The 21,373-nt window shown below is 32.8% G+C and overlaps 1 protein-coding gene across 1 annotated transcript in view; it reads right to left on the reverse strand.

The window, feature by feature from the left end:
- LOC149805242 (uncharacterized) overlaps positions 1–21,373 on the reverse strand; it is a 133,322-nt gene that overhangs the window by 31,893 nt on the left and 80,056 nt on the right. Inside the window, exons 11-12 of the mRNA XM_089948790.1 lie at positions 16,311–16,390; positions 10,503–10,586 (exon numbers count right to left, since the gene is read on the reverse strand). Of these exons, the coding sequence (XP_089804916.1) occupies positions 10,503–10,586; positions 16,311–16,390 (164 nt within the window). The remainder of the gene's footprint in view (positions 1–10,502; positions 10,587–16,310; positions 16,391–21,373) is intronic.

The following is a 21,373-nucleotide window of genomic DNA, read 5'->3' on the forward strand; positions in this document are numbered from 1 at the left end:
CTATAATTTCATGGAATACTTTCCCATCCATTTTATCAGACAATCTGACCCCATGGTAAAGAACCTTAACTAAAAGACAGTAAGAAAGTTATGCATAAACTTACCATTCCTTCATGATGATACCTGTTGTGTTTTTCTGTCAAATGCTTAAGAAAGGTTGATTCCGACATGACTGCATGCTACTATGTAACAGAATACATAATCACACCAGTAACAATCCACTCCTACAGAATATTTAATTCAATGTGCGCAGATACTCAAGGTCATTTTACTCAAAAGTATCAATCATTTAGTGGGTCTATATTGGATATGTTATCAACATACCATCAAGTAGGGATACCTTTTACAACTTCATCCTAAAGAGTGCCACACAACACTCTGACCCAAAATCATTGTCAATATAAAACAAGTTATGAATGAATTCAGTATGTTGTACAGGGACTAATGGCACATCAGCACAATCATGGTCATACAGTGATAACTGTCAAATTAAATTCCAAAATCTGCAAAAGAAATTTAGCAAGTAAATCCTTCCAAATAAACATAAACATTTAGTCCTACAAGATAAAAGGTACAGGTCAAAACTAGAAAATGTACAAGGTAAAAATACTTTGAAAGGTTGTTGTTGTTGTTGTTGTTATTATTAATTTAATGAAATTTTTCCAAATATAATATACTACTTTGCCACCTGAGGCCTCATTTTAATGGGTATATTTTAAAAAAAAGATAAAAGTAAAAGAAAAAAACAGTAAACCAGAGGGTTTACATTGCTTGATTCTACATATTACTAGTCTCTTGAGGGGTCATTGTATACATTTTGTCAAAAGAAAATTCAAACCAAGTGAATCTGGACCCTTTTATAACTGAAGTATGTTTTTCTCTCTTATTTTTACATTTTAACTTTTATTCTTTTCAGAATGTAAAATTTTAATTTTAATTTGCACTATATAGCCAGTATTGTATCAACATACTGCAAAACCACCTAAAGCAATAAAAAGAAAATTCTTTTCTATGATATCAAAAGTCAAGGTACTATAATAACTTGATAAAAATCAGACATTAATTTTGTTTGTATATCAAATTTTAAGAAAAATCCTTGTTTTTAAAATCTGCTAGAGATTACTATAATTGTCCCCCCACCCAGATTTTACTGGGTGAAAAAGATAGGCCTTGTGTAACCTTAGAAACACAGCCAGATTTTACTGGGTGAAAATGACAGGCTTTGTGTAACCTTAGAAACACAGCTAGATTTTACTGGGTGAAAATGACAGGCTTTGTGTAACCTTAGAAACACAGCCAGATTTTACTGGGTGAAAATGACAGGCTTTGTGTAACCTTAGAAACACAGCCAGATTTTACTGGGTGAAAATGACAGGCTTTATGTAAACTTAGAAACACAGCCAGATTTTACTGGGTGAAAATGACAGGCTTTGTGTAACCTTAGAAAAACAGCCAGATTTTACTGGATGAAAATGACAGGCTTTGTGTAACCATAGAAAAACAGCCAGATTTAACTGGGTGAAAGTCAAAGGCCTTGAGTAACCTTGGAGTAATAGCCAGTAGTACAAACATAGTTCATGTATCAATAATGACATTGATAACTACTACAGGTGAGGCCTCACAGGTAAAACATGCAGCATGCAGTTCAGTTCACTCATACTCATTTACATGTACAATACACAGTTAACCTGTCCAGGATAGCATATCACAATATACAATGCATAGTTATTAATATGGACTGTTTACCTCGAAAAAATATATTTATTTCTTCTTCCAAGGTCTGAAAAAGCCTTCTGAATAGACTGTGATCTATAGTGGTCTAATATGGATTAGTCTATTTGATAATAAACACTAACACTTAATGATAAAAAAATAAAATGTAGCTCAAAGTGACCTTTAGTTTTAAAGATGAAGTAGTAACAGAGATGAATAATATAGGTCACTGTGCTTGTGCCTTAATACATTTTTTGACTCAACTATTACACAGTTTAGTTGTTTTATGTTTTAGCTGTTATGGGGAGTTATTGAAGTTCATATGGCTATTGACATGGATATCCTTGTAATGATAACTTTATGACACTGGGGAATTGGATGATGCAGGTTGATTCATAGTGAGGGGTCAAGGGTTTTAGACCAATGGGTATGTGCATTAGAGAGGTTCCGATGGATGGTTTAACAAACTGAAAGGAATGAAAGATGTGCAAGCATTCCTCAGATATTCATCATGAATGGTGGATTGGTGGAGGGGGGGGATATTCATCATCAATGTGCAGATGTCACAGAATAATAGTATCATATTTGATGACAAACAGCATATTGTGTTTATTTTTACCAAATAAAATTAAATGTTACAATTTGAATGAAATCAGTACATTTCTCATATTAGCTGATGAATCTTATGTGCATTTGTCACTTCTACTGACAATTATCTTGGACATTTATGCATATCTGATTCATGTCAGCAATTGTACATTCAATTATTTGTGGACAATACTGCTGTATTGAAATTGCCTGAAAATATTAAATGTGCCAGTTAAAGTGTGAAAAGAATCTTTTTTCAGCATATTTAATATCATCATAGTATTTGTGTACATGATCAATCTTTTAGTCTTTAAGTTTGACTGGTTGGAATAAGATTGTAAGTAAGTTAACTAGGGTCTCAGAAATTAGATATTCATTTTAAACTTGCATCTTAAACATCTCATTCATGTTCTCTTTGTTGTGTCTTTGCTTAAATCCAAACCCAATTTCATCCTATTTCAACAACTAGCATTGAGAAAATTAATTTTGAAATTAGGCACCATGGCTTCCTGGTGTTCATATTTTTTCCTCCTTCAAGAGAAGTAAAATGAGAACCTTGAATCATGTTCTATATTAAAATTAACACTTTTTTCTTGATACATGTATCTCCTCATTTCCTAGTGTTTTGTTATACCTACCTTGTTATACCTACCTTCTTCATTAAGATTATTGACTTGTTAGCCATATTACAAAAGTTGTATACCGTTTGAATAAAGAACCATTATCCTACCATAGGCAAAACTACGACATATTTTCTCCACCGATCTTTTGCAATTAAAACAATAAAATTCTGCTATTTGGAAACTGATAACCTTACTTTTTTCAATAATAATGAATACAGTCTATCCAATTTAACTCAGAGCAAATATGGATCTAATATCAAAATATAGTTGTCCAATTTGTACACTAGCAGCAATGCCACAGTTTACATCCATTATATTACACTGCCCACTTTACTGAACAGTTGTCTATTTTCAGTAGTAACATCTAAATAATTGGGACAAGATCTTTGTTGACTCATACACTTCAGTGCTATAATCACCCATTATTTCCAGTGAGTAAATAAGTAACTGTCAATGGCGTATACATTAGTGTATTGAAAAGTCACTGTGCTGTTATCACTAATCTTCGCAACTTTCGATGTTAAATAATTTGGACTACCTCTCACATTACTTGCTTTTATTTTCTGAACTGAGGTATGACCGTAACCTCAGACAGCCATTATGTATCATTACAACTGGAACACACCCATAAAGGATTTTGAAAACAAAGATTTGTTGAAAAACCACTTGATAACCAAAGATACTGTAACATAAAATCTCCTTACAAGACCTTGTGGACGGATTTGTATTGTAAATTTATAATTCAACTCACCACCTGAACATAATAACTTTAAAATGAAATTGGAGTAATATTCTGTAAATGAAATCCCTCAACATTCAGACTGCAAACTGAATACTTATCTCCATGACAACAGATGATTTGGTTCCTAATACATGTATATAATTTGAATCATATATGAATTATACATACGGTAGTTAAGAAATAAATATTTAAATTTAAATTCCTAATATCTTTAATATCTTTTTCTTTTCCCTTTAATACAAGTACATCTCTCATCACAAATCGAAAAAAATTAACCAAGTTGTTAACTATAACAAAAGAATTAAAAGAATTTTAAAAAAAGACTTGAAAATGTTTTTATAATTCAGTGATCAAATATATGATTTCAATGTTGCAATTTTTAATATGAATTTGCAGCTGATTGCCCTGTACCTTTTGCCTGAAAATCATAGTTAATTTCTGCAAATTTATTATTCTGTTTGCAAATGGTTGCTCACACTGGTTACTTCCCATTCGATCAAATCAATCGCCTCTTATACTAATACAGTGTATAAGGTATTTTGCTACCCAAACCACAGTAAAAAAAAATCCCGAAAGTTTATAATAAAATGTGTCTAATATGCAGACCAAAGGTTAAAGTTTGTGTTTAAGGATTTTTTTGTGGTTTGCAGAAAGGAAATAAGCATTTGAATTTCCCTGTTTTGGGATTAATATGTGCCTGACCATATTCAATACTTTAAAGCCCATGCTGTGGTCATACAAGGGGCATATTGTTTTGCTGCTGCCCAGCCATATATATCTGTACAGCCATCCCAAATCCAATTTAGTGAAATGGAACAAAAACTATTGGTCTCATGACCGTGACATTTTGCACACTTTATCATGGTCCTAAGAAGACAACCAATTAATTTTCTAGCCGTTTCAGCAATTTTTCAATTCTGTGAGGACTAATTATTATTCAATGTATTCTGATGAAAATCTAAACTGATAAAATGTGAAAAAAAGTCTATCAGACATTATTCAAACTGAACAGTGCCAGGATATATTAAATGGTACTGGTTACAAGCAGCCATAAAGTTAAATTTCAAGGGTCAAAATGAAATCCAAAATGGTACTGATAATGATCAAAAACCATAAAAATCATCTAGATCTTTGACAGAATTCTAACTCTAAACTGTATCAGAATATTTTGAATGGTTCTTGAGCAAGCAACATCTGACTAAAATCCAAAGAGAAATATGGAAACCTTAGTCATTATAGCAGGCAACTGCTAACAGACTGACAATGCATGATGGAGGACACACAATGCAAGATGGAGGACATGCGATGAATGATGGAGGACACATGACGTATGATGAAAAACAAACAATGTATGATACACATTGCCTAATGGCTAGATGAGTTAAAAACCATTTTTTTTTTTCGTTATTTGCATATATTTAGAAAGGCAACAAAAGAAGTTACCCTGTAGCTAAAAAAACCGGTGGAATGAAAGTAGGTAGTGGAGAATAAGCAGAGTTAAAGCAAAAACGAGGCAAAAAAAAAACAACACTTGTGTTCTGTTTTTCATTCCAGTTAATAATCTTTAAGAGTATTTTAATCCTACAGAAATTAGCTGATCAGTCTACCTTTGGTGGATTAATTCAGAGAGCGCAAACTGCATTTTCAGTTGAACAGAAACATAAATTTAAGTTGAAATGCAGCAGCATACATATTAAGTGGAAACGAAGCTTAAATTCAGTCTTTTTCAAATGGAAATGCAGTGGCATTGTAGTAAAAAATAAAAACTGCACCCAGAGTGGATTTTTAAACTCATCTGCTCCAGTAATCGATGTAGATTCTCATTGGGGTATTAAATTTGGTTCAGAATTTGTATAATTTCACTTTTTTACCTGTCAAATATCTGGTAGCTGCTTTTTTTCTTTAGAAGTGCAGACATGCTAAAGTGGTTTTTTCTCAATAGATATTTGGAAATTGGCAACACTTATCTGCTGATTAGGAGCTTTCCAGCCCAGAAAGGGTGAAACAAATGGAGCATACCAAAAATAGCAACTTCACTAAGGAAACTAGAATGTACATCTTTTATTTTTTTAAAGAATAGTTACCATACATGTGTTTCTGGTATCAAATCAATGTTTGCCAAATCCTTTGGGTGTGTTGAAACCATTGCCCCTCAGGCTTGGGTTCAGGATTTAACTCCCTTTAGATTCAGCAACAATTGATACATTAACCTCCCCCCAATAAACTCCTGTATTGATAGTATTACATGTACTATGGATTCGGTAAATAGTTCCCGATTTTGCCAAAGTAGTTCTAATTTAAGCAACGATACAATGACTGAAAACTTACATCACTCACCCTTGCTGTAATAAAATGCCATCATGTGTACTATGTTCAATGTAAGAATGACATTTATCCTTAAAATATCTGGTTTATTTAGATAACTTGAGATAAAAAGGAGTCGTCAACCCAAAATCGATTGTGGCAGAATTATTTGACTTGTAGGCATTTTGATTTTTGTCTTGTTTAATTGTCATTTTATATTTCTAGATTTAAGAGAAATTATAATCAGAGAACAGCTTTTGCATTTAATCTCAGTGATAACAAACCACCAACTATGACAAAAAATACATCTTAAGTCAAAATCAGGAACTTCCTTCTTGGGCGAATTTAGCTAGGAAGAGTGATCAGTCAGCAGCCTTAAAAACCCAACAAAACTTAAGTTAGAATTTCTCTGCAGGCTGAGTATTGTTGTTCTGACATTGCCACATTCCAGTGCTGATAATGCAACAATCATTTTCCATTCTTAAAAAATTAGAGTGATCTGAGGGGAAATTGGGACTGGAGAACTACTTTGAGACTGTTTAAGTATGAAACTCAATAATCACAGTGAATGTCAATAGTGGTCATCATGCAGTGAACTAGTGAATGTAAGTAAAATAACTTGTGAATTTTATAAACAATCTTTGAAGTGAAATTTGAGTATACAACTCTTCCTTCTTCATTTGACTGGCAGTACACTGACTTGTATTAATTAATTATTACTGCAATGATGCCATCCGAATCTGATCCATGCGCAAAACTTGCTGTTTTATTATCGTATGAAAAAGATATATCTTATGTCAAAATTACTTTTGTTTCATTTTCATTCCCTTAAAATATATAAAATTATGTGGAACAAAATAATCCTAATGAAGCCAGTCTAATGATGAAAATTTACAAACTAGTGATCCTCAATTAACTAGAATATCTTAGAATGGAGAAATGATACACGATAAAATAAAAAAATTCCAACATTTCCCAAATATTGTATAATTCATACCAAGCACAAAAACTACTGAAAACTTTTGCAACTGACTGTGTAATTAACAACTGGAAAATTTAAATTGTACATGACTTTACTTTTTTCGCAATTTACTGAAATCTGTCCATGGACCGTTTGACTTTAATTTAAATGATGATGATGATGATGAACTCAAAATGTCTGATAAATTTATGAATTGAAGCTAAATGTCCAAAACATAAAATTTGCTTGGATTGGATTTTAAAGGTTCAACATTTTTCAAGCATCAAATGCTTACCAGTCATATTTTTAAACTTTCTGCAATTAACAACAGTCATGATTACATTACAAAATTGTAAATAGATCAAATTCAGCACCCAACAAGAACCACGGCAAGTTTTACAATCTTAGAGGATTGAGTTTAATCTCTAACTAGATTAGCCTTCATCAGTGGTCTTATTTCATCCTTGGTAAAGTCTTATACATAGCCACCATTTTAAAAAAAATCATGTTATAGCCAATAAAATGAAAGCGCCATTCATAAACAAGCAAGCAACCATCATCACTGGCACATATGGGGGTTATATTAAAAATGCATACTGTAACCTTGGTGCATATTAATAATTCTTTAGTGCAAAGCCAAATTGTTGTCACATTGTGCAGTATATATATACTGTGTATACTGTACCATGGGTGGCCTTATAATAGCTACCAGCAACTGGTGTCCTAAGAGAACAGTGCTATTGGTGCCCCCCCCCCCCCCCGAAATTTGGCACCAGATTTAACTTGGTGCCCTAGACAACTACCAATATGGATGGGGTACCCCTGTATGGTATTGATTTTTTTATTTACCTACACCATTATAGATCCCAACTGTTCCACAGAGTAAATCAATGAACATTCCATGTTAAACAGATATCCTTTATTTACATTATACAGTAAAACCAGGTTGACTTGCTACAGTACATGTTTTGTATAAGCCAAAATACCTGATTTTAAAACAACATGCAAGATAATTTTACCAATTCCATTTTAAAACTGTTCCTTCTTTTAAACACATTTTGTACTTTTTGCCTTTAAAACAGATTTTAACATGTTAACAGCTTAAAGGAAGACTACTATAATTGCAGGATATGTTATTTCTCTGATGAATATTGGCCTGGATAACCATATGCTTATTTTGCAGTTAAAAAGTATCATTCAAATCACAAGTCTGACAAAAAAATTCAGATTGGCTAAAACTAGTACTATTAGTAACAGTTGCATCAAAAAGGTGCCCTAGGCAACTACCTATATGGATGGGCCACCCCTGAAACTGTACATAAGAGGTGGCCTCAAGGTAGATTAGTGTACACTGCAATGTCACTTGGCAGGATCTAAAATAGAGTAAATTGTGTTAGGAGAAGGTGCAGTTGTCTGTGTATATTGGTGATGGTGCACTGTAAGTAATAAGGTATTGATGCTGATCCAGAAATTAAATCTTTGACCCCCATTGTATGTTGCTTTGTTTGCAGTCCAGCCTGTCACATACAGTATTTGCTATGAAATTCAAAAAGACTTTGTGAGTAGAGTTGATACAGATGTGGCATGTAAATATAAAAGCTTGACGAATTAGACCATAAGCAATTTGCCCTGAGAGGTCTCAGTTCACAATTATTATTACTTCGGGTTCAGTACTCACGAATGTAGTCTGTCTATTTTTGAGCATTTTTTCTGCTCTAAATTTAGGCAGTGATACAAGAGTTAGATTCAGCCAAACTAGGAATTCTTGGCATTGATTTAAAGGTTTATTCTTTTGAATTTGAGCATCATAGTGTGGCCATTTGTGTGCATTTTGGCAACAGTGAACAGGGAGTCATGAGACACAAAGAGTGATCCAGAAGTGAAATCTGTGACCCATTGCACGCTGCTTTGTTTACAGTCCAGCTTCTCAAAATATGCTGGATAAACTATTACAAGAACTTCACAATAAGTTCATCTTTGAAGGTACTTTAGATTAACATATGATTGATTCAGCTTTGGATACAGTGGAACATTCAAAAATGAGAAACAAATGTAGAGATAGCTTGAGGCCATCAGGACAAGAAGTATTTATAAGCCAAATCAAACAAATTCTTTCCAACAACACTGAAGAAACCACTTGTATGGTTTTTATTTATCACAAAACCCTTCTAGTATATTTTCCAAATATGTATTTGAATGGAATTCAAAATCAGTTGGGAACACTTTTTTATATTCTGGGTACATCACACAATATCAAAACACAGATGTCAGTGAAAGGACCTGAATAGTTTCTTCTGGGAAAGTGGTACAGAAATATTGATTAAACACTATCAAATGCCATTTCAACAATGTAAGATGAAATTGGTATGTAATTTAAAAAAACATAATTATAAGGACACAATTTGGAGATCAAACTGATCCCACCATTAGCATTTTTCTCATCTCTATGTACATTTACATTACAGAGCTGTCCTTTAACTTAATTAAAACTATTAACAAAAATTGTCTGACAATTCAGTGTTTATCCAAGGTAATCAAGGTTTCAACTATTAAGATGGTAAAAGAAACTGCATTATTATTAGCTGGGATATATTTCTCAAATTATATAAAACAAATACCCTTTCCTGAGAAGTCTGAGTCAGCAGAATGTCTAATGTCTCATTCAAAGTTTTGGACAAAAAACCTATTTAGTCAGTTATTCACCACCTTCAATATAACTGTCTTTCATTCAATAAAAAGTGGTACTACAGCACAGTTCACTGTCCAGGTGACCTACATCAAAAGTCATGGAATGAACAGACAATTATCAGCAAGAATCCACTAAGAATTTTGTTAAATACAATATTAATACTGTCTGATGAAAAGGGGTCAGATTGAAATTACACTTAATACCCAACTAATTGAACAATTTTAACCTTGTTCAACTTAAGAGCTCATTAGGTATCTGTAAGCAGTGAATTCAGCAAGGGTAAAATGAAAATTGTATGCAATCCTATAAATATAACCTTACAACAGACTTGGCACTTAAGGCCAAGATAGTAGACATATCCATTTCTGATTTTATACCAGGCAGCTTCATAATTTTCAGTGAATGTGTTTGCTCCTGGCTGGTTTCCTAATGCTTTCCAGTTTCTTTCAATTCAAAAACAACATCATGCCAACATCAAATTGCAAAGAGTGCTTTGTGTTAAGGTTTTACAACTTGTTGTAACAATGTAAAATGAATAAGGGTTAATTTAGGTTAATACAACTTGTTGTGACAATGTAAAATGAATAAGGGTTAATTTAGGTTAATACAACTTGTTGTAGCAATGTAAAATGAATAAGGGTTAATTTAGGTTAATACAACTTGTTGTAACAACGTAAAATGAATAAGGGTTAATTTAGGTTATTACAACTTGTTGTAACAATGTAAAATGAATAAGGGTTAATTTAGGTTAATACAACTTGTTGTAACAACGTAAAATGAATAAGGGTTAATTTAGGTTAATACAACTTGTTGTAACAACGTAAAATGAATAAGGGTTAATTTAGGTTAATACTGTAAATACAAAAACTTGCAACAACTTACATCTGATTCATCAAATTTCTCACGCTGACCATCTGTTGTCTTCTTGAAGTCTTGAACATCTTTAGCCAATTTGTCATGCTGCTCCTACAAACATTAAACAGATTCAGTCTCTGAAATTATTTTATTTCGATAATTTACAAAATAAATTATATTACCAGGTAACAATTACTTGGCTCAGGTCCTCTTTGGCACAGGTATATGTAGTGTACAGTAACCTCACAATGGAGGAAGCTGCAAAAATCACAAAACCACAGCATGGGAATGAAGTATTAGCTGTAATCAAATTCCTGCACTGCATTTGTCACTACCTCTTGACTGATACCCCATATGCTTAATACATTTACATTTTTACTTAACAATGTTAAAAGAGAGATAATTGTTTGTCACACATTTTCATTAATCAAGAGAAGCTGTTTTATGTGTTTTTGTTCCCTATAGTCCATGGCTGGAAAATGTTTGGTACCCAAACCTTTCTTTGAGTGGATAACAAACAATAAGACCAGACTATTTGATAATGGAACTAAATTAAATTTATCTTACATCATTCTTCCTGAATGATATAAATTGTATTTCTGTCAGCCCTAAAGAAATGAATAAGCATGCATTGTTTTATTTACTTTAAAATTTGTTTTAATCATAGTTAATGTTTACAGAACTGTTTTGTATAGTTTCATGCTCAGAATTTGGGTCACCTCAACTTTTGAATATTATCTAAGTCAATTCTCATGAAAAAAAATCTACTGTCCCACAGTAATGAAAACTGAAATGGCTTGGGCAACTAAGATTAACCACAGTGGCAGTGGATCAAGATTTTATGGCTATTGTTCCATCCACTCCATTCAAATTCATTCTAATTAAATCCACTCCATTCAAATTCATTCTGTTTAAATACACTCCATTCAAATTGATTATATTTAAATCCACTCCATTCAAATCGCAAAGATTGAACATTATCTTCAGTGATGAACGAGGGTCGCATTTTATTATGAACATTGATGGAACAAGCAGGATAAAAATTTAGCCTCCAGTTTCTATAAAAAGAATAGGAACCATCTAGGAATTGAATTAATAAGATTTTTTAAAAGTCAACTGACTGTACATGTACTAATATCATGATTCAATTCTCAAAGTATTTATATCACTCAGGATAGTGAGGCACTGATGGATCAGTGATTCTGCAAACATCCATCATATACATATATATATATATATATATATATATATATATATATATATATATATATATATATACATATACATACACATACATACATACATACATACATACATATATATATATATATATATATATATATATATATATATATATATATATATATATATATATATAGATATATATATATATATATATATATATATATATATATATATATATATATATATATATATATATAATAATAATAATAATAATAATGAGGACTTTGTATAGTGCCTAATCTTTAGAAGCTCTAAGCACTTTACAACATTAGACACCACCTATAAGATAAAAAAACATATAATAATATTATTACAAAAATAAACACAATGAAATTAGAAAAACATTATTAAAAAAAACATGCTGAGAATATTTCAGGTAGGAAACATTATTAGGTCTTTCAGTTTGTTCTTCAGTCGAAATAAGTGAGAGTTTTAAGAGCCCTCTTGAATGTGATCACTGTGTCTTTGTGTCTAAGTTCAGTGGGCAATTAATTCCACGTTGCTGGGCCCTGGTATGCAAAAGAACGCTGTCCATATGACTTTGTTTTCATAGTGGGAATAATCAGTATATGATTATCAGAAGAGGAGCATAAGTATCTTGCTGGTGTGTACACATGGGTGAGGTCAGATAGGTATGTTGGACTAGAGTCCGGCAGTGAAACGTAGTAATTTGCGAACTGAGCTCAAGATATGCAGCCTTGTATATGTTCGTGACATGTTGGTGCAATGTGAGAGTACTGTCCAGAGTAACACCTAGGTTTTGTACTGATTGTGTGAATTTAATGTTGGCATTGCTGATATTTATTGTTTGAGGTAAAGGATGTGAATGAGAAAGTCTTTTTGTTGTGATCAGAATGGCCTCAGTTTTATCATCATTCATCTGCAGCTTGTTACATGTCATCCATGACTTCACATCAGAAATGCACATCTCTACACCTTGGATGGTAGCATCAACTTCAGTTGGGTGGCTAGATTTGTATATTTGGGTGTCATCAGCGTACAATTGGTGAGACACTGGATGATGATCTATGACACTTGAGAGCGACTGAGTGTACAGAATGAAGAGAACAGGTCCAAGAACAGACCCCTGTGGAACACCACAACATAGATCAACTGGGCTGGAGTGTATTCCATTGGCAGATACAATTTGTGTCCTGTTCACCAAGTAGGACTTGAACCACAGTAGGGCTGTATCATGAATGCCAAATACATGCTGGAGATGGTGAAGTAATAAATCATGGTCTATTGTGTCAAATGTTGCAGACAAATCAAGGAGGGTGAGGACTGTAATCTTTCCACTATCCAATGCAGAGAGATTGTCATTAACTACCTTTAGAAGAGTAGTTTCAGTACTGTGGCAAGGGCGATATGCAGATTGTACATTGCTAAAAAGACTGTTTGAATTTAGATGACATACAAGCTGGGATAGAACAACCTTTTCTAAGATTTTTGATATGAATGGGAGATTAGAAACTGGGCAGTAGTTCTTTAAATCGTTATGGTCTAGTGTTGGTTTCTTCAGCAGAGGCTTTACATTGGCAGTTCTGAAAAATTATGGGAATTCCCCAGATGAGAGAGAGGTATTAATAACATCAGTTAGTGAAGGCAATACTGGATCTAAGCACTCAAGCAGCAGTGATGTTGGAATTGGATCAAGTTCACAAGACTCTGGTGCACTCTTCATCATGATTGTACGTACAAAATCCATAGAGACAGGTTCAAATGCTGCTAATGGTTGCCGCTTAAATTCTGTATCCCAACTGTATGGTGATGACAAGTCAATTGAAATTGTGGTGTCAAGCTTATCTCTAAAATAAATGCAATAAACTGACTGACAATGAACAGTGCAAAACTAGTACCTAACTAGCCTGAGCACTTTCGACTCTTTAATGAGTCTTTTTCAAAGGCAAATACAAAACATAGACAAGACAAATAAATAAAACAGAAAAACGGTTATGTTTGTGAAACTTTACGTGGCTGTTTCTACAGGAATTAAACCTTTTAACTGTATTATGCTTCAACTAGTTTATTTCAGCTTGTTGCTGATACTGAAAAATATTTGTATTGACCTGGAAATTGATGAGCTATAACGAATCTGTTATTTTATGTAAATTTATGTAAGTGCAAATTATATCCTGGACATTTCATTGTTATAGTAATCATAGGCTATTAAGCAAATTTAGAGAATTAGTTTTTTTTAAATGTGTCAGCTGCAAAAGATAATTTTATTTGTGCATTGTTGTCTTTTTCTAGTCTTCTTGGTTTAAACCGCTTGGTTTCAATGTTCTAAGGTGGCACAGCCAGTAAGATTCCTTTTCTTTCCTGGTTTGGGAACTCCAGTTGGGGTTGTGAGCTATTGCAATAAGTGTTATATCACTGAAAGTGAGGCCACGGGAGGAGATAGCAATAGGAATTTAAGCACATCTAACTGCTGACCTCCTTCCAGGCACCATTGGTGTGAGAGCCAATAACACACCTTTTGCAGGTTGTCAATATAGGGGTGACATAGTTTCTTGAATTTCTACAGACCAGTTTAGGAGGATTGCTGTAATGGGCACATAGACCAATAAACAGATGGATGAAGGGCATCACAGTGTTTGAATTTAAAAAGTATATGGACAATGTAGGATTTGATATTTCCAGAATTTATGTGCTGCTATATATTGCCTTACAGTGTCTCACTCCTCCCCTCTAACAAGGCTACAGTTTCTGCAGCAGGAAAGTGGACTTAACTTGGTTGCCTTTCTGGGGGTGGTGGGGGTTCTTCACACATATTTTAGTTGTTGTTGTTGTTGTTGTTGTGGGGTTTAACGCCATTTTTCAGCACACGATAGGCTATACATGGCGGCCAGTATTATTGGTGGAGGAAGAACCCGGGAAGACCCGAAAAGAACCACCGACCCACGAGAAGCTACTGGCAAGCTTTCTCATATACCCACATTGGCTGAATATGAGACTCGAACCGGCGCAGACAGAGGTGAGATGGCAGTGATCCGTAACGGAGAGCACTTTAGACCACTTGGCCACTCGGGGCCCCCATATTTTAGTAATAAGTACATAGAATGTAAATTAGTCATATATGATTTTCAAATCTTCATTATTTTCATTTAAAAATGATATGGAATCAATGTGATATAATTTATATGATCAAATGGAGTGTAAAACTACTGGCTATACAGTAGAACCTGTCTTGAAAGACCACCTCTTTTGCCAAAAAGTATTATCTCTCAAGACAGGTGGTCTCTCATAACAAGTCACAGTGCTATATAATCAATAAATTTGTGCATTTTGAATGTGGTCTTTCAAGACAGGTGGTCTCGCATATCAGTGGTCTTTCAAGACAGGTTTTACTGTAACTATAATTTCTATATGCTCTGTTTTCCCACTGCTGCAGATCAAATGTATAATTGATGATGGATACTTGAATCTTTGTCATCAAATTTCTCTGTGTTGCTGTTGCACAAATCACCGATTTCTGTTTACAAAGGACATGAGCTTGTTATGTGGTTGATTTGATATGGTCTCGTACTCTTTCAAATGCATTTCATATTCTATGAGAGAGACAAGCCACAAAAGCAAACATAACATTTTTACTTTACGGCAAATGGACAACATCTAAGGAACACACAGCATTAAGGATAATAGGACTACTTACTGCTTTAATTTAAGTTAGCTACATCTCTCCCTCATTATAACTTGCTTCAATATAATGCAATTCGGGATAAAATTACTAAGATGGATCCCATCATCAAAATTAAACCATTCATTTTGAGTTTCTCTGTCATATGTAAATAATATGCCTTGAAAGAATGCAACATTGAGCTTAGTTTCATATCTTATTTTTAAAACATTACAAGATTATAACAAGACAGAGCTGTATTTCATCCACATGTTGGAACAAATGTCAGTGTCTGGAACTTAGATACCCGAAAAAGTTAGCGAGATTTCCATCTGTAAACTTGATATGTGTCTGCTAGGGAGGGTACATTTTTTTCTTTAATATACAGACTTAAGGCTATCTGAGAAAGGTATTACTCTTGAAGACAAACTTGTCTGTGCCAAGGGATTCTGATTATAAATATCTCGTGGCTACTAGTCGGAGGCATTCAAGTGGGGGATCACTGTAATTGGTAGGAGATTACAATATATATGTACTGGTAAAATCTGGGATTATGTAGCATGGTTATCAATTGATTTTTATCATTGGAATATTTAAGCCAAAATTTATATATACGATGTACATGTTTTCTTGCGTCAGAAGATCTTTCAGTATTTAAAACAAAGACTTTTAATTTCTTTTACTGATTATACAGTAAACACTGCAACATTTCTAACTGCATTCAGTGCTTAATTTGATAAAAGATGGGAAGGTGAAATACATTTAGAGGTTACTACTGCAACAGGTCTAACTGAATTCAGTGCTTATTGTGATAAAAGATGGGAACATTTGAAATACATTTAGAGGTTGCTATTAATGATTGGAAAGTGGCTTAACATGTTTCATATTTTTTAAGCTGCACTGTGGTCATACCTCCCCCACCCACCCCAGCCAATACCAATATCTAAGGATACTAAATATTGTTATCTCACCTTTGCTGTGTCACTAATTGCTCCATACCCTGGTTTATCTTTATCCTCCTCATAGATGTGGGTAACAAACTTTAGCTGATCTAAAATGTACAAATTAAAAATAAAATTAGTATTTAATACAATTTCACAATGACCACTATGTCTAAAATCAGTACCTTAAATCTTAGTCACATTGACTGATAGTGAAAAATAGAAAAGCCTGAATATGTAATAAGTAATCAATACATATGTAAAAAAAATGATTACTGACATAATGGAAAAATATTACCAAAAGGATTTTACTTCCTGGTTCATTGTAATGCCGAAAATTTAGGTCATCATCAACAAACAGAGATAACAAGTAGAGCAATAACTATCCCATAATAACTTTCTTAATACTACTGTAATTTCCATACATTTACTACCGAAGTTATACACCTACCACACTGATTATTCCACTGCACATTTTTGCTTCCCTTACATTTTCTAGTGAGTCGTTCAATTAAATTCTAAAAATTCAGCTGTCTTTTTATTTCTTCCCTTTTACTTCAATGTTCAAGAATGTGACCTGTCTAAAATGGTAACATACCATATATAATCGCTTATAAATTGAGAAAAACTGCAAAATGTTTTGACACAGATCTGCCATCATATAACATACTAACAGATTGGAGTCTGTGCAGTTTGTTAGGAGTAATCAGTAGAACAACAAAGGCCATAATCTGCCTGCACATTATGCATGGGTGTATGTTCCATGAAAGTCAGATTTTAGCAGCTACTTTCCTTACAAAAGGCACACTGGAATTCAGACATGTGTTTACAAGTGTTTATTTTAAATATAAATCTTAGCATAAAAGAAGGGTGTGTACTTAATAAAAGGTGTGCAAATAGGTAGATTTATTTCAACCCAACAAACTTAAACAAAAACATGCACAACTTGTATGATACCACATGATATTATACATAACTGGTATACTGCCATTATTGTTAATAAGTATAGTTAATCTTGGTCCATTTAATAAAATGTCCATGCAGTTTTTTTTTTATCCAAAAGTGTGTTTTGTTTAATTTTAAATGTACTTTTTATGATGAATTTGCTATTATAATTTTTAAAAAAAGACTAAATAAAATTACTATTATGATACTGGTGTAATGTAATTTAGAATTCAAACAAAAAATATTTTTGAATGCACCATTACTCTGTAAGTATTTTGATATGCTGAGACTTAATTTACAAACAAAAACATTTCAATTTTGACAAAGATTCTTCAGGAATGATTCTTCAATTACTATTTTCATTTGCATGAATCCATTTCATTGCTGATCTTGTTTACTGCCAGTTGCTTTGAAAACAAGGCTGGGATCTACATGTCAAGGTCACAATCAAAGCATTGCTGTAAAATACATGACCTTGACCCCTGGTCAACAGGGCAAACCAGCATGTCAAGGAATGAATTGCTGTAGCTTCATAAAGAATCATTCTAAGAATAAACCAAATCCATTTATGGATTAAGGAAATAATCAAGCAAATGGAAATTATTTAACCAAAACCTAATAATGGAAATTTTCTACAACTTTGATCATGATCTAAAGGTTAAAGATCTAGGCTTGCAGGTAGCAGATTTTACTGTCTAAGTTTCATGATGATTCATGTTAAGTATGAACAACATCTATCATGAAGCTTAGGAAGTATATGTATATTAAAAACTTTCATCAAAACCCTAAAAAGTTGGTCATTCTGCCAAAGCTGCCAAGAATGCTGCCAGTGCCAAAAATGTCTGCTAGATCTAGCTTTCCCACTTAGCTTGGGTTTGACAAATATTCTTGATCTCAAACTTCTATAATTTATTACTGGGTTTGACAAATATCCTTAATCCCAAACTTGTATCATTCATTGCTGGGTTTGATAAATATCCTTGATCCAAAACTTGTATCTTTTAATATGGGTTTGATAAATATCCTTGATCCAAAACTTGTATCATTTATTATGGGTTTGACAAATATCCTTGATCCCAAACTTGTATCATATATTATGGGTTTGACAAATATCCTTGATTGCAAACTTGTATCAGCTTGTATCATTTATTATGAGTTTGACAAATATCTTTGATCCCAAACTTGTATTATTTATTATGGGTCTGACAAATATCTTTGATCCCAAACTTGGATCATTTTATACCAGGTGATTTTTGTCATTCCTCAAATACCACGATCTGTTCATTTTTCAGTCCAGATAAATATGGTCTTTTTTGCACCTTTCAAACCTTTCTTTTCATTGATATTTGAGGAATCACACAATAAGCATGCAGTACTGACATATGCTAAAGTTGATTCTGGACAACACAACATCAGTAATATGGCATAGGAACAGCATGCTTGTATGGAAGGGACACGATGTTGGTAAACACATATTACTTAAATTTTTCAATTATAAAAAGGGTTGGGAAGCAAACTGAAGACCAGTGGGTGGGGCTCCGGGCACCATGCCTCCCTGTTCCTCTCTAGCTGGGTCACTCTTAACCCATGATGCTGCTAATGCATTATATTGCTACAAGCCCTTCTGAGCACATTGATTTTGAAATGCTAACATTTCCATGAAAACCCTTCTTGGCACATTTATTTTAAAATGCTAAAATTTCCATGAAAGCCCTTCTTGGCACATTTATTTTAAAATGCTAAAATTTCCATGAAAGCCCTTCTGAGCAGTTATTTTAAAATGCTAAAATTTCCATGAAAACCCTTCTGAGCACATTTATTTTAAAATGCTAAAATTTCCTCCATGAAAAGCCTTCTGAGCACATTTATTTTAAAATGCTAAAATTTCCATGAAAGCCCTTCTTGGCACATTTATTTTAAAATGCTAAAATTTCCATGAAAGCCCTTCTGAGCAGTTATTTTAAAATGCTAAAATTTCCATGAAAACCCTTCTGAGTACATTTATTTTAAAATGCTAAAATTTCCATGAAAGCCCTTCTTGGCACATTTATTTTAAAATGCTAAAATTTCCATGAAAGCCCTTCTGAGCAGTTATTTTAAAATGCTAAAATTTCCATGAAAACCCTTCTGAGCACATTTATTTTAAAATGCTAAAATTTCCATGAAAGACCTTTATGGCACATTTATTTTGAAATGCTAAAATTTCCATGAAAACCCTTCTGAGCACATTTATTTTAAAATGCTAAAATTTCCTCCATGAAAAGCCTTCTGAGCACATTTATTTTAAAATGCTAAAATTTCCATGAAAGCCCTTCTTGGCACATTTATTTTAAAATGCTAAAATTTCCATGAAAGCCCTTCTTGGCATATTTATTTTAAAATGCTAAAATTCCCATGAAAGCCCTTCTTGGCACATTTATTTTAAAATGCTAAAATTTCCATGAAAGCCCTTCTGAGCATTTATTTTAAAATGCTAACATTTCGATGAAAGCCCTTCTTGGCATATTTATTTTGAAAAGCTAACATTTCCATGAAAGCCCTTCTTGGCATATTTATTTTAAAATGCTAAAATTTCCATGAAAGCCCTTCTTGGCATATTTATTTTAAAATGCTAAAATTTCCATGAAAGCCCTTCTTGACATATTTATTTTAAAATGCTAACATTTCCATGAAAGCCCTTCTTGACATATTTATTTTAAAATGCTAAAATTTCCATGAAAGCCCTTCTTGGCACATTTATTTTAAAATGCTAAAATTTCCATGAAAGCCCTTCTGAGCAGTTATTTTAAAATGCTAAAATTTCCATGAAAACCCTTCTTGGCACATTTATTTTAAAATGCTAAAATTTCCATGAAAGCCCTTCTGAGCAGTTATTTTAAAATGCTAAAATTTCCATGAAAGCCCTTCTGAGCAGTTATTTTAAAATGCTAAAATTTCCATGAAAACCCTTCTGAGCACATTATTTTAAAATGCTAAAATTTCCATGAAAGACCTTTATGGCACATTTATTTTGAAATGCTAAAATTTCCATGAAAACCCTTCTGAGCACATTTATTTTAAAATGCTAAAATTTCCTCCATGAAAAGCCTTCTGAGCACATTTATTTTAAAATGCTAAAATTTCCATGAAAGCCCTTCTTGGCACATTTATTTTAAAATGCTAAAATTTCCATGAAAGCCCTTCTTGGCATATTTATTTTAAAATGCTAAAATTCCCATGAAAGCCCTTCTTGGCACATTTATTTTAAAATGCTAAAATTTCCATGAAAGCCCTTCTGAGCATTTATTTTAAAATGCTAACATTTCCATGAAAGCCCTTCTTGGCATATTTATTTTGAAAAGCTAACATTTCCATGAAAGCCCTTCTTGGCATATTTATTTTAAAATGCTAAAATTTCCATGAAAGCCCTTCTTGGCATATTTATTTTAAAATGCTAAAATTTCCATGAAAGCCCTTCTTGACATATTTATTTTAAAATGCTAACATTTCCATGAAAGCCCTTCTTGACATATTTATTTTAAAATGCTAAAATTTCCATGAAAGCCCTTCTTGGCATATTTATTTTAAAATGCTAAAATTTCCATGAAAGCCCTTCTTGGCATATTTATTTTAAAATGCTAAAATTTCCATGAAAGCCTATTTGAGCATTTATTTTAAAATGCTAAAATTTCCATGAAAGCCCTTCTTGGCATATTTATTTTAAAATGCTAAAATTTCCATGAAAGCCCTTCTTGGCATATTTATTTTAAAATGCTAAAATTTCCATGAAAGCCCTTCTTGGCATATTTATTTTAAAATGCTAAAATTTCCATGAAAGCCTATTTGAGCATTTATTTTAAAATGCTAAAATTTCCATGAAAGCCCTTCTTGGCATATTTATTTTAAAATGCTAAAATTTCCATGAAAGCCCTTCTTGTCATATTTATTTTAAAATGCTAACATTTCCATGAAAGCCCTTCTTGACATATTTATTTTAAAATGCTAACATTTCCATGAAAGCCCTTCTTGGCACATTTATTTTAAAATGCTAAAATTTCCATGAAAGCCCTTCTTGGCATATTTATTTTAAAATGCTAAAATTTCCATGAAAGCCCTTCTTGGCATATTTATTTTAAAATGCTAAAATTTCCATGAAAGCCTATTTGAGC

The sequence above is a fragment of the Sinohyriopsis cumingii genome, chromosome 2 (assembly GCF_028554795.1).
Source record: "Sinohyriopsis cumingii isolate HCF-2022 chromosome 2, ASM2855479v2, whole genome shotgun sequence".
NCBI classification, from domain to species: Eukaryota; Metazoa; Mollusca; class Bivalvia; order Unionida; family Unionidae; genus Sinohyriopsis; species Sinohyriopsis cumingii.